The following is a 13,797-nucleotide window of genomic DNA, read 5'->3' as shown; positions in this document are numbered from 1 at the left end:
AAATGACAGTTTTCTGTTGTTTTTCGAGTAGATATTGAAACTTCAAATAGTAGTGGAAATTATACCAAACTTATAGTCCCGTTTAAACTCACCTTACTAGAAAGTGATCCCATTTGTTCAGGGTAGACATGAGTTAAACATGTAAGTATAGCTGTTAAAGAGCATAGAGCCGCAATAAATAGAATAAAAAATGGTACATCTTTTTTCGGATACACAGATAGTGTATGAAAACCTAAATATAAAAAGATAGCACAAAGGAAATTCGTTATGATACATATGTATTTCTTTTAAAGCTATGGGTATGTACAAAAAGACTCATGACATTTTATAATAAATAAAGTATTACACATGGTAATAAATCTAGAGCTTCACATTGGTTGTTGCAAAATAATACGGGCGCCTTACTTGTAATTTTAACGGTAATATTTTCCATAAACTTTCAGACATAAACTCAAATTTAATGCTATCAAGCTTATAATTAGAATTTACTTGACGCATTTTAACACTGAACTTGTTTATCATATCTATTCATATAAAGATGACTATAATTTTCTCAAATGTAGTCATGTAGATTAATTTCTCCATTGAAATATCTGTTTTTATTATTAGTATGATAATTTCTGCTGTAATATGGTTGCATTTAGTTCATGTCAAATATGACAATCCACCAACTAGAACTTAGCTCTAATTCCAGAATTCGTGATCGTTTTATTTTACCAAGCACGAGAGATTTCTCGTTCATACTTGTAATTGAAAATAGGAAGCTACGTTTTTAGCCAAAAATATTTATCATCATCTGTTGTGTAAATTCCATTCACTTTCATACAACCAAGTTTTTGGAAGTAACGAAAAAACATCGCACGTCAAGGCAGTCGGTCGTTGAGCATAATTAACATGTGTCCCAGCCACCTCAACTGATGAAGTTTCACTACATCATCAAGAGATTTGCCATCCTTACCTAGTACCCGTTTCCCAACAACTGCATAATTTACTCGGTGGTCCCAGGATATACGAGCAATGTTTCGAAGACATCTATGATCGAATACTAGTAATCCACGAATATCATTTACTCTTACCGGCCATGTTTCACTGCCATAAAGTAGGACGGAAAGAACTGCTGTGCAGTAAACCCGTCCTTTGGTTGATAGATGGATATCTCGCCTATGCCATAAATTTCAAAAGCTAGTCGAGCCTTCTGTATTTGTGACACACCATACTACAAGGGCTGATGCGACTCCCAAGTGAAGCGGTCGGCACGCTCAACCACTTCACTCCCTATCATTAGTTCGGGTGTCAATGCAACCCAAACCTGAAGCAACACTTTACATTTCGAAGGGGAGAATCGCATCCCGAACATGTCTGCATTGTTGCTTAGAGTGGTCAGAAGACTCTGCATTTTGTCAGCGTCTTCACCAAATAGAACTATGTCATCGGCATATTTTAAGCCAACAAGTGAACCTCCCGGTAGAAGTTCAACCCCTGGAAATCTAGACGAGGAAAGTGTTATCTCTAGAAGTACGTCAACGACAAAGTTAAACAAGAATGGAGAGAGTGGGCAGCCCTGACGAACATCACTTGAAGTAATCAATTCTGATGACAGTTCGCCATAAGCTCTCACTCGACCAGTTGTGTTCGAGTAGAAAGCCTTTACAAGGTTAATGTACTTCTTTGGTACTCCTTTCAGTGACAAACACTGCCATAGAACCTTACGATCGACAGAGTCGAATGCCGCCTTAAGGTCGAGAAATACTACGATTGTGGGGCATCTGAACGTGTGTCTATGTTCTAGAACCTGACGTAGTGTGAATATATGGTCTATACAACCACGTCCAGGTCGAAAACCGGCCTGGTTTGCTCTAGTCTGCTTTGGTTAAGCGTCGAAGTATTCTTAAAGTTAATATTTTAGACACTATATTAGTCAAACTGATTCCTCTGTGATTGTCACAAGAGGATTTTGTCCTTTCTTATAGACTGTAGCAATCAGTGATTGAGACCAGTCAGATGGGATTACCTCCAGTCCCCAAATTCTACCTAAGACCTCAGTTAATCTCACTGCTAATACTGAACCACCATCCTTAAAAATCTCAGGAGTAAACCTGTCAGGGCCTGCTGCTGTCCCTCGCTTCAGATTTCCTATGGATTTTTCAACTTCGTAAAGAGTCGGAGGACCTAAATTAACTTGCCATTCGGGTTGACTGGAGATCGTGGGAAACCGAAGTGTGACTGAAGGCCAGTTGAACTGATCCCTAAAGTGTTCTGCCCATCGATCTAATCTCCTGGATTGAGAATGTATAATATGTCCATCTTTCTCTGACATTGTTTCGCTAACAGTCGGGTTCCTAATACCGGTTTTCTTAACAAGTCTGAACAATTGTCTGCTATTACCTATTGCCGCTGCCTTTTCCATCTCTCTTGCTTTCGCTACCCACCACTGTTCGTGATCATTGCGTAGGCTTCTTGTCAACTTGCGCTTAAGCTGACTCCGCTCTTCATTATTTTCAGATGGAGTCCTGAAGGACCAACACAAGCCAGCCCTTTGCAGCTTACTTTCATACCACGACACCATGTCATACACTGACCACCTCTCCGCTTTTTCCAATTAGTCCCAGAGTCGGCAAATAATGCACGACGTGGAATTCTCTGGGACGACATTCGTAGAACATGTCCAAGCCACCGAAGTCGGTGTTTCAAGATGGTGACATCGATTGCATTATCATCTCTGTGCCAGAACACACGATGCCGAACCTCTGCATTACTGACATGGTGTTGCCACTGGATGTCAGAAATTCTTCGGAGACAGCGATGATCGAACACAGAGAGTCGTCTAACGTCCTCTACTCGGAGAGGCCAGGTTTCACAAGCATAGAGCAAAACTGCTCTCACCGACGCCTTGTAGATCCGACCTTTTACAGCCAGACTAACATCACGAAGGCGCCAAATGTGTCCCAGATTGGCATAAGTCGCTCTGGCTTTCACCATACGTACATTGATCTCATCACTCACACCACCACCAGCACTTATGTAGCTACCCAGAAACACGAACTTCTCGACTACTTCTATCTGCTCATCATCCAGGGTGAGTACAGGATTAGAATCCTGCCAGTCTTGTAGAAGTACTTTGCACTTCGAAGGTGCAAAGCACATACCATACTTACGGACACTGATTTCCAACTGATTAAGTGCGGATCGCATGCCTTGGACATTCTCGCACAATAAGACAATATCGTCCGCATACTCAAGGTCGAGAAGTCTTTCTCCAGGCAACAGATCCACACAACCATTACTTACATCCATCAGAGCTGTTTCCAGAATGTCATCGATGGCAAAGTTGAAGAGGAATGGTGAGATTCGGCAACCCTGCCTAACTACACTGCTCGAATGGAACAATAGAGAAAGGTGGTTCTATGTCCTCACTCTGCCTGAGGTGTTTCTATATAGGGCTTTTAGGATGTTAATAAACTTCTCAGGCACACCCTTCTTCAATAGACAATCCCACAGAACAGTCCTACCCAACGAATCGAAAGCAGCCCTGATGTCAAGAAACACTACGATTGTTGGCCTTTGATAAGTATGGTGGTGTTCTAACATTTGGCGGAGGGTGAAGATATGATCAATACATCCTCGACCAGAACGAAACCCAGCCTGTTCCCCGCGAGTCAGTCTTTCTCGGGTTTTGAACAACCTACGAAGTATGACGGAAGCCAATAGCTTGGACGCAATCGGAAGTAGACTTATCCCCCGATAGTTGTTACAGAGACGACGTGAACCCTTTCTAAGATAGGGACTTCCGCCTCATTTGGATGGTCAGTCGTCACCGGTCATGGAGGGCAGGACAGTCTGATCGATGTTGCCGGAGCAGCAGGCCAGTTGAACTGCCCTTCGAAAAATTCTGCCCATCGTGTAAGATGTCGATTGGTGTTAGTGATTGGCATCCCGTCATCCTCGTAGATTGTTTCGCCCACACCAGACTTCTTGCTGCCAGTGGCTCGGATGAGTTGGAAGAGCTTCCGGTAATTACCAGATGCAGCTGCTGCTTCCAACTCATTAGCACGCTTCGACCACCAGGCCTCTCGGTCCTTACGCAAGCTTTGCCCAACTTCATTACGTAACATCCTTCGTTTGTGGTCAAACTCACGGTCACTCGGAGTAGACCGACGGGCTTCAATGAGTTGTAAGGAACCTGAAGAAACCCAGTGCTTATAAGCGGGACGTTTCGCAAACCCACAACTGACTGTTCCCGCCATTTTGATGGGGTCATGCAATTGCAACCAATGCTCATCTATGCTTTTCGGTGGAATGGTAGCTAGCCTAGAAACTAGCTCGGTTCGATACTTACTTGCAACAGAAGTTGCAACCAGCTTGCTAACATCAATCCGTTGGTGGCGGTCACTTCGTTGTCCACTGAAAAGTAAGGTAAGATTGGCGCAGACCAAGGCATGGTCAGAGTCCAGATAGGTACTCCAAAAGGAGCGGCAGTCTTGTACACAACCACGCCAGCGGTAGCTGATTGCGATGTGATCAATCTGAGTCCAGGCTTGGGATGCAGAGGGAGGACGCCAGGTGGCACATCGGCGATGACTGTGCCGAAAGTTAGTGCTAGCCAGAAACAGGTTGTGGTCTGTGCAGTTGCAGTAGACGGTCCCCGTTATCTGTCCTGCGACCAACATGTCCCCATCGACCACCTAAACAATCCTCTTCTGTGCCTAGAAGTCCAACCTGAGCATCCAAGTCTCCGGCTAGTACCACAATATCTGTCGAACGCACTTTCTGGAGAAGAACAGATAACTGGTGGTAAAATTCATCCTTGATTGCATCCGGGCTGCAATCTGTCGGAGCATAGGCGATGACGAAAAGACATCGTTTCTCACGCCGATTTCTTCTCACTTTGATGGGACTTTCTAATCTAACAGCACATAACCGACTGTTAATGAGGGTCCAATCGATTAGTGCTGCCTCAGCTCTAGCGCTTAGTGCGACACCAACGCCAGCAAGACCAGACAAAGATGCCACAGGGTCCCCGGATAAACGCACGTGAAACAAGCTTTTCGAAGCGACAGATGGAGAGCGAATTTGTAGTACTTCGCCAGAGTCTTGAATACGGGTCTCGGATAGACAGCAAACATCGAAATTAAGACTTTCCAAAGACATAGCCAGCTCTATCTGTTGTCCAACGTGCATAAGTGTGCGAACGTTGAAGGCGGCCAGTTTGAATGGTGCACGTGGTTTCAGAAAAACTCCTTCAGTACTCATATTCAGTGGTAACATACAATTTTCAACCGGACAGTGACTCGAGAACGTTTAGATACAGTGGAATTTCCACCAAAGTCGACCTGCTGTATAAGTCGAAAAAATAATTATAAACAGAGCGGAAATAAAAGAGGGTGAATAATGACGTAGTAAATAATAATAATGCGAGTCACTTGATTGTTATTTGGAGCGAGAGGAATGTTTTTCATAAGTAGATAGTTTATCATGTTTTTGTGTGAGGGCTGAGATACTGTCCGGGCGCCCAAACCGAAGCAGGTGGTTATCTTATGGGGCCACTCCCCGAGCCTTTGACCTAAAGGTCTAACCCACAAGGCAGTGGAGCATCGTGAGGAAATGCTGTCCCATGGTAGCCGGGGACCAAGGAATTGGTTCGTACGCCATTTGTTCCCGCAGGATACTGGAGCCCATGTGCACCATTGGTTTGGGATCCGGTTAAAGGGCCGGACATTCGCTTTTCGTCCTCTCATTTTCGTAAACAACACCCCCGCCACGAGAAGGCAGTGAGTAGGACTTCCCTGGCAGAGGCTTTATACGCGTGGCCGTGTGACAGTATTTCGAGAGGGAGGGCGAACCCACCCCGCTCTCGGCCATACCAGAGCTTTTGGGGGCCGAAAAGTTCTTATGTCAACTTTATTGGTCGAAGCACTTAGACATGAACATCTTACACCTAAAAGCCTGGATATATTTTAGCACGTTAGTGATGGTAGCACTAGTTTAAAGCCAGAACTCTCAACATCTCGTCTTTATAGGAGGAAATGATATCTTTATCTATGAAGGTATGTTAGTTGTTTCTTAGTAAAAATTGTGGATTTTTTCACGCCTGTAATTTATACTGCGATTTTGAGCTGTGAGTAAGGTCAACTTTATAATAAACCGAAGTGTATCTCCATAATCATTGACAAAAGAGTTTTTCAATTTCCAGCCCGTAAATTTCATTTGAAGTTTAAAAAGTAGAGCACAATATCATTAATAAAACTAAGAACATGATTTACAGACTTAATCCAATAAGCCAATTCTCCTACGAATTATAACTATTTTTTACGTATTGCTTAACCTATTTCTAATAGTTCTGTATTCGATAATATCTGCCTTTACTGCGAAAGAAATAGCAACATTAGATCTTAATTTCCGATTAAAGGTGGGTTCATAAATGATTCTTCTCACAAACGTTTAAGATTATAATGCTAGCTGGTTGAAATAAAACATATCAAACAATACCGTGTTTTCCAAGAGAGGATTCAACAAGTGATCTATAAAACAGTTAATTGAATTCAACCACGTAAATGATGTAGTTCACCAAATATATTTTGACATCATTTATGAGACTAGAATTTCATTTTTTAAATTTTATTTGAACACAAATATTGGTAAAAGGGGGCACCAGATATATATATGCGCGACACATGAGACTAGAATGACAAAACAAAAACAAAGTATTCATACTTGGTAAAAGTTCTCGATCGGTCGCTGTAGTTGAATGGGGATAAGGATAAAAGAGGTTTCCTTTTTCTAGAGGATATGGAATGAGTCGAAAAGTTCCCTCCCATGTACAATATAATAAATTAATTGCACCTTCTACAGCTTTCCAATGAGCTAAATGAAAAAATGCATATGCTATGGCTTCAGAATCGCCACGTTTTAAAATGTGCTCTGTAGGCAATATTAGAGGTTTCATTTCAAGAAGGTACTGAAAGAGAATTTAAATGAAACAAATCCAGTAAATATGTGATTTTTTTTGTTTAAAAGTAGTATAGATTTGTAATATGGTATTTCGATTGGTAGAAAACGAATTGGTCAGTAGAAAGAATGCTTTGAATCATGACTGATTGATTTATTCTTTCATAAGTCTTTTCGTTTCTTGACTATTATCAATATCAAGAGATATCTTTGTTGTTTTTACTAAGAGATAAATAATAAGAGTAAATGCTAAAACGGTAATTAGGATCGCAGGAGGTTTGTGTTCAGTTAAGCTGCGAATTCTTCCGTCTGAATAGACCAGATTAATTAAAGGGTGCGTAAAAATACATCACGGAATTACTACCACTTAATGGATATTACTTTCAAGTTATGAGTTTAATTATTAAGACAGTCATTTAATTTGGTCAAAGCACTATTACAGTAATAAATTCCCGATAACAGTTTACCCTAAGAATATTTAAAATACGAAAAAAGCTATTGAAATTTATCTAATCACCTCACCGTGTTCGCTCAACTTCAAATAGGATGAGAGGTGGCTTAAAAACGTACATGACAAAAATCAAATAATTAAGTAATCTTTGTGAGATACTGAAGTGGATAAGTTTTAGAAAAAGTAACCGGTTCTGGACTTTCATCATTAATGAGTAACTGAATAGACTGCACTACAATTCTGTAGAAGGTTTGTAGATACTAGCGATTATCTTTCATTCAATGTATTTGGTTAAAAGTTAACCAGTGTAAGGACGTATGCTTGGAAGCCCAGTGAAATCTAACGAGTGTTCTAAAGGAGATTTTAAACGACACATTTTTAATTATTTGGTTATAGTTTATTTGCGATGTTCCCAATTACGCGGAGGAAAATTAGAAACTAATACAAGGGTTTCTGTAGCCGAGCATAATGAATAGTTCGGACTGGATTAATATGTTCGATATACATTATCACGAAAGGGAAATATTTTATTCAAGTAATTTGACTATAGCAGAAAACAGTAAGATGAAGTTCTGTAAACCATTAGCTAAGAAAATTACAATTGGATGAAGACTGAAAACGCAACTGATATGTAATGTGTTTTTTCTTAACAGGAATTCAATTTACACAGGTGATTCTCTGATCAAAGTAACTCACACGAAAATAAACATAAGTCACCTGTTAGCTACACTTCTAGCATTTGCTTCACAGCTAAAATGGAATTAGACAAATTTAAGACTGGTACTAAATATCGTACAATGCTTCTAACCGGCTGCATCATGATACAGAATGTAAACAGTTCGGTTAAGTAAGTACTCGACACATTTGTGGGAGTGTCAACAAAATACTGAACTTAATTGACAAGTTCTTTCAGTGCTCTAACAGTATGTGACGATATTGTGCACATAACAAGTATAATGTACAAACCTTTGTAAACAGAGAGCAAACAAATATTAACAGCAGTTTGCACTTGTTCGGCTGTTAGTTTTTTCAAACTATAAGCTCCTTATGAATTAAGCTACCAACTCATCTAAAACTGACCTGACAGTTTCTTCTTCCTGTAATAATGGGGATGTGACAACTTGAACTGATGTATACATGTCAATAATGCATATGACTAACTGATTACTCGCACGTTTGGATTTCGAATCATAATAACTGTAAGAGTCAGTAATACTGTCCGGGTGTTCGAACTAAAGTGGGTGAGGCGGAATATGAATCTGACTAAAAAGTCGAATGCCTAGAAAACTGGACCACCGCTTTATTTGAAGTACAGTGTTTAAAACTAAGATTACAAAGGATCCATATAACAGTGAACTCACTTTTGGTACATGTGGATTAAATTCAACAGCCCGATGAATAGCTTCAACAGCACTCAGTTCAGCTGCATTCAAACCCCTACGTGACGCTAAGTCCGGAGAAAATCTAAATAAAAATTTATAACATAAGATTTTAGTATGACAAGTTGTCAAGTAACAGCAATTACATATGAAAGGTGAAGCGGTTACTATTATTCTTTTCCCCATGACTGAATTTTGCTCCGAAACCTATTAGCTGTTATCTCTGATCCGACTGGTCGGCTTCAGGCCATTCACATAGTTCAGTTTCGACAAAATATTTTTGCCACTTCAAACGCAACTTGCTGTCTCCGTTTTGATCGCTCTTTTATTGGTCTCATAAGTAGCAAACGCATAGCAAGTCCACGTTACAGCCACATTGAAAACAATGTTCAGCTAAGCAATATAACAAAGAAAAACTTACTTTTCAGATACTTGTCTGGCTTTAAGTAAAGCTGCAGTGTAACATATAGTAGCTGATTTCGGATAGTTGATATCTGAAAAAGGATAGAAATGGAGCGAAATAAAACTATGTTAGTCTGAAGTTTTATACTTCAAGCAAGTATTATCAAAAAAATTACCAACAGGAAGAGCAGTGGATTCAAAACGTTAACATCAATAAACAGGACATTGAGAATATACTTTTCAAATAAAAACGGACTGAGCTGCGAAAGAATTTGTGTAAAATAACGTTACATTCACCATTTAAAGAAAGATTAAGAATGAATGGGTCTACTTCACCTAAAATCGATTTTAGCTCACATCCATAGAATTTGATTACGATTGCATAGAGGAGCTAATGTCGCCTGGACTTGCGAACACAGACCACAGAAAGGGCTAATGGCTTAATAGATTAATATCACCTATTAGTCTGACCGCATCCACTTTAGGAAATGCATCTCTGTGAAAACGTAGCATATTTCCCAATTACTCCAGTTAGTCTAGTTTCATAATACTTTTGCTCATAAAGTGCTATGGAGAAAAAAATAACTGTAGAACCAAATAGACAATAAATTAAATCAGATATAAATAAACGTGTTTGATTAGAACGTCTCTAGAAGATTGATGTATCCCTTTTAATAGACCTTTCGACAACAGAAAATGACATAAAATTTATCGATCAATGAGGTCAAGAAATACGATGGCTATTGAGTTTTTAAGTATGCTTATGCTCTTGAACCCCATGAAGAATTTTTGTTTCCAAATGTATATGTCCAGGTCTTAAACCAGTCTAATTTCCTAGGGTTTGATCACCACGAGCTCTGTCAAAGGTATGAATAATGATAACAGTTGATGTTTCAATCACAACACTGGTCATTTAATTTGGTGTATTTTTTTCAAAAACTATACTTTTTCAAATACTTGAGAAATTGAAATTGGTGACCAGTCTTACGGAACAATTTCTAGCTCTTCGAATCCAGATACTATCTTAGTCAACAAACGGTGATGCAGGATGAAAATAACCAATAACTTGGTAGTGGCCTTCGAGTTACACTAACCTTGATTAGTCTTTTAGGTTAGGTTGCTAACAGATGTCACTGCAGCTTTTACAAGAGATAAGACTTCCTCAAAATCTAGGACGCAGAATCAGTCTATGACGTTAACGATTGTTGACTTGAGTCGTGCTTGGAGATAGATTTCGTGGTTCGAGTTCATGCCAAGGTCGAAGAATAAAGTTAGAGACCCATTGGTGACCGCTGAAAATCGATCCCAGTAATGCTGTTACATCCTTTGCATTCCTCCGATCCTATACCTTCAAAGAGCGTCTACTCGTCTTATAGAAGTACTATACATTCAGAAACTGTAAATTACATACCCTACTTATGGAAACCAATAGATAACTGATTAAATGTGATTTGGACAGGTTGTGTTGTCGCACAGCAAGACGATGTATGTCAGAATAGCAAATTTACATTACCACTTCCCTTCATTAGAGCTGTTTACGGAATGACATCGATGCCAAAACTGAAAAGAAGTATTGTATATAGGGAGACACTACCTAAAAGTCAGTCAAATGCAACGCAGAAACCAGCACATATGTGCATCGGTTCAAGTTGCTATCCAATATTAGCACAACGAGATGAAACTATTAAGAACTAGCAAAAGCATCAGAAGTAGTACTCTATAGAACTTATTGTTAAGCTGAAACAAAGGAGAGAGGATGGCGTATGCATCCATCCTGTTTGAGAGATATGTGTACAGAGCCTTCGAGATGATAATAATAAAATTATTTAAGTTCTTTGTAAAGGTAGGGACGAAGATTTTTCATTCCGAAATGATAGGACAATCTGTTACTCAAAAGTTTTTCAACGAGCTAGTCAGTCTCGTAGCCAAAAGTTCTCCGTTATCCCCAAAAAAGGCTAAAAGTTAGTCATTTAAGACTGGTGACGTTCCAGCAGTTGAAATTCTTTATGAATCTCCGCTTTGTTGTGTGGGTCAGTAGTCACGGACCAAAAAGTATATTAGAAAGTGCTCGACGTTGATTTGGCAAGAGACCATTTGAATTATTCTTTGTGTAATTCTGTCCAGTGTTCGATTTATTTTGGAGGTAGGAAAAGCTATCCCCATTTCAAGGTAACAGTAACGGTGGAAATATCGGTTAGGAAAATTAAGCCAAATGAACATTATGTGCTATACAGTTAACAAAATACTGCAATATCTATTGAGTAGCCACTAAATAATTAAAATATATGATCACTATCTTATTTTCAAAGAACCTACCATCGTATTTAGCTAGGAAAGCCTGAGCATCAGCATATTGCTGGGCAGCTAGGTAGCATTCAATAAGATTTTCATGGATATTGAAAAGATTTAAATTTGGATATTCCTTTATAAGCTAAAATTAGCATAGATATTGGGTTGAAATTAGATATAACGTGCGATTTCGTATATATATATATATATATATATATATATATATATATATATATATATATATATATATATATATATATATATATATATATATATATAAGACTTAACACAGGATAGAAAGAATAGTCTATCGCTAGTATGTTAACGGTTGTGAAAGACAAGCATATTAATAGTGCCTAGTACATTAAAACAATATGGATTAATCTGCTCTTAAAAACAAAATTCAATGATTTAGTTTAGAAACCATTAGATGTAAAATGAGAAATCTCGTGAAGTAAAATCGCTTTCAGATAGGTCTGAAATTCTCATGCGCTACGTGAGATATACTGAGATAAAAGTTCTATTTGACTATATAGGGATTTTTCGTTGGGTCCGAACTACCAGTGTAAGCGTAATAGCTGGTCTGTCTGTAAAATTAATCATTCGATATGACACTTTGTTTGAAGCATGATTATTAAAGAAGTCACTTTTACCCTTCAACAGTAACCATTAGCTGAAAGTATAAAAATATATGAAGCGAAAAGTGAGAAACTGACAATAGACATAAAATTTATGGAACGAACCCAAATTAACAGCTAAGAGAATGAAGTTGAATGCGATCAGAACTGTAGATGATTTGTGATTCCAACTTAGATTGTGATAGGATTTTTCGCCGAAGTGAAGCTTAGAAAGAAACATAACGACTGTTGTTTGTACGAACCTACAAATATGATCACAGACATTTCTTGACGTTTTCTGAATACAGAATTGTAGTTAGTGTTTTCAATTATGCAGTGTTACCTCCTTATATTTAAGCCACATTGTTGATTCTGTGAGTTCGGAAAGTAAGCTATTTGTGGGTGGACTATTTGTGGTATCATTTACCTAACGGTGAGGAGGAAGACGATATACTTATCCATTAAAAATATCCAACTTTCACCACACCCTAACAATCTGCAACGTAACTTTAGCCGAAGATCTTAGACAAGTGATTTATCTGGTATAGAATAACTTCAAAAAACAGTATATCCTGTGAATATCACATGATTAGGTTGTACAGATACATAAGACCGATTAAGGCTTTTAAGTATTAACTCAGGTAATGATATGAATATAAACAAAAGTGATTCAAATGGGATTTTAATTCAATTTGATGTATTTAGTCTTCGAAGAAAGTAGTAGCTAAACAGGTTAATAAGCTGTAATAATTTGAAATAAAGGATAAGATTTATAAGCTCAGTTTTAATTTCATTTCTGCGTAATAGCTAATATCGAATTCAAATACTCTAAAAATTGAAAATAGATAAAAAGAAAGAATAATAACTGCAAGTTGGAGTGATGAGTAAAAACTGAAGTATAAGCATAAAAATATTAGATGTTGAGAACTGATGGATACATGGTTTTTTCTATGCACGGCCTTTAAAATTATCAAATGATAAACAAGGACACGTTATTTAAAACAAAACAGCTTTAAAAATCATGAAACTAATAGTTATTCTGAATTTGATTCATTTCTGAGGATAAAGTTGGAGATAAAACCAGATGTTAGTTATATGAAGGAAGTTCCTAATGAATCATTACAGTTCTTCTGATTATATAATACGTTTTTTCATCTAATCACCACTGACATTGATTTCCTTACCTGGAATTATGGTTTGATTTGAATGACGGAAGAGTTAATAGGAATATCTTACTATGCATACTGCAATGATAAGACATTTGACATATTGCAACTAGCGCTATTCATTAGGAAGATGCACTCATCTCCATTTTTCTGGATGACTATCATTTCCTTTAAATTTACAGGAACGTATTTCTCACCTAGAAATATTAATCTATTTTGTTTTTTGCCTTTTACGTTATTGATTAAAAGTAACAGGTTAAACTAACAGACTTAAGGTAATTTAACCTAATTAATCTAATTACAGAATGTTTCTACACTAAAATATAATGAAAAAGCTTTACAAGTAAACGAGTTAATCGCCATAAGAACTTTCTTAACTAAAATATGCACTTATTCTTTAACAATAAATCACCAGGCCAAGTTCATTATTGATTCCTTGAAGGTATATTTCTCTGACTTGAAACATTGCAAGTGAGCACTTATCTTTCAATATATAAATTATAGAATACTGACCATGGAAAATAATGATGCACAGTAGCTAGAAATAT

At 38.0% G+C, this 13,797-nt stretch overlaps 1 protein-coding gene across 4 annotated transcripts in view; it reads right to left on the bottom strand.

The window, feature by feature from the left end:
- Positions 1-13,797, bottom strand: part of RQCD1 (Cell differentiation protein RCD1) — a gene marked incomplete at its 3' end in the record, with an annotated part of 45,003 nt that overhangs the window by 626 nt on the left and 30,580 nt on the right. For 2 of the 4 annotated variants that reach the window (XM_051213358.1, XM_051213359.1), the window contains 5 exons: positions 11,494-11,608; positions 9,197-9,269; positions 8,758-8,860; positions 6,712-6,955; positions 93-232 (listed from right to left, as the gene is read on the bottom strand). In XM_051213358.1, coding sequence (XP_051069330.1) covers positions 93-232; positions 6,712-6,955; positions 8,758-8,860; positions 9,197-9,269; positions 11,494-11,608 — 675 coding nt within the window. Of the gene's footprint in view, positions 1-92; positions 233-6,601; positions 6,956-8,757; positions 8,861-9,196; positions 11,609-13,797 lie in introns of those variants that run through there. The other 2 variants (XM_051213357.1, XM_051213361.1) reach the window with 2 other exon arrangements.

Source organism: Schistosoma haematobium, chromosome 3 (genome assembly GCF_000699445.3).
Source record: "Schistosoma haematobium chromosome 3, whole genome shotgun sequence".
Taxonomy (NCBI): Eukaryota; Metazoa; Platyhelminthes; class Trematoda; order Strigeidida; family Schistosomatidae; genus Schistosoma; species Schistosoma haematobium.
The sequence above is the reverse complement of the archived record's forward strand: the minus strand, read 5'-3'. Positions and strand labels throughout refer to the sequence as shown.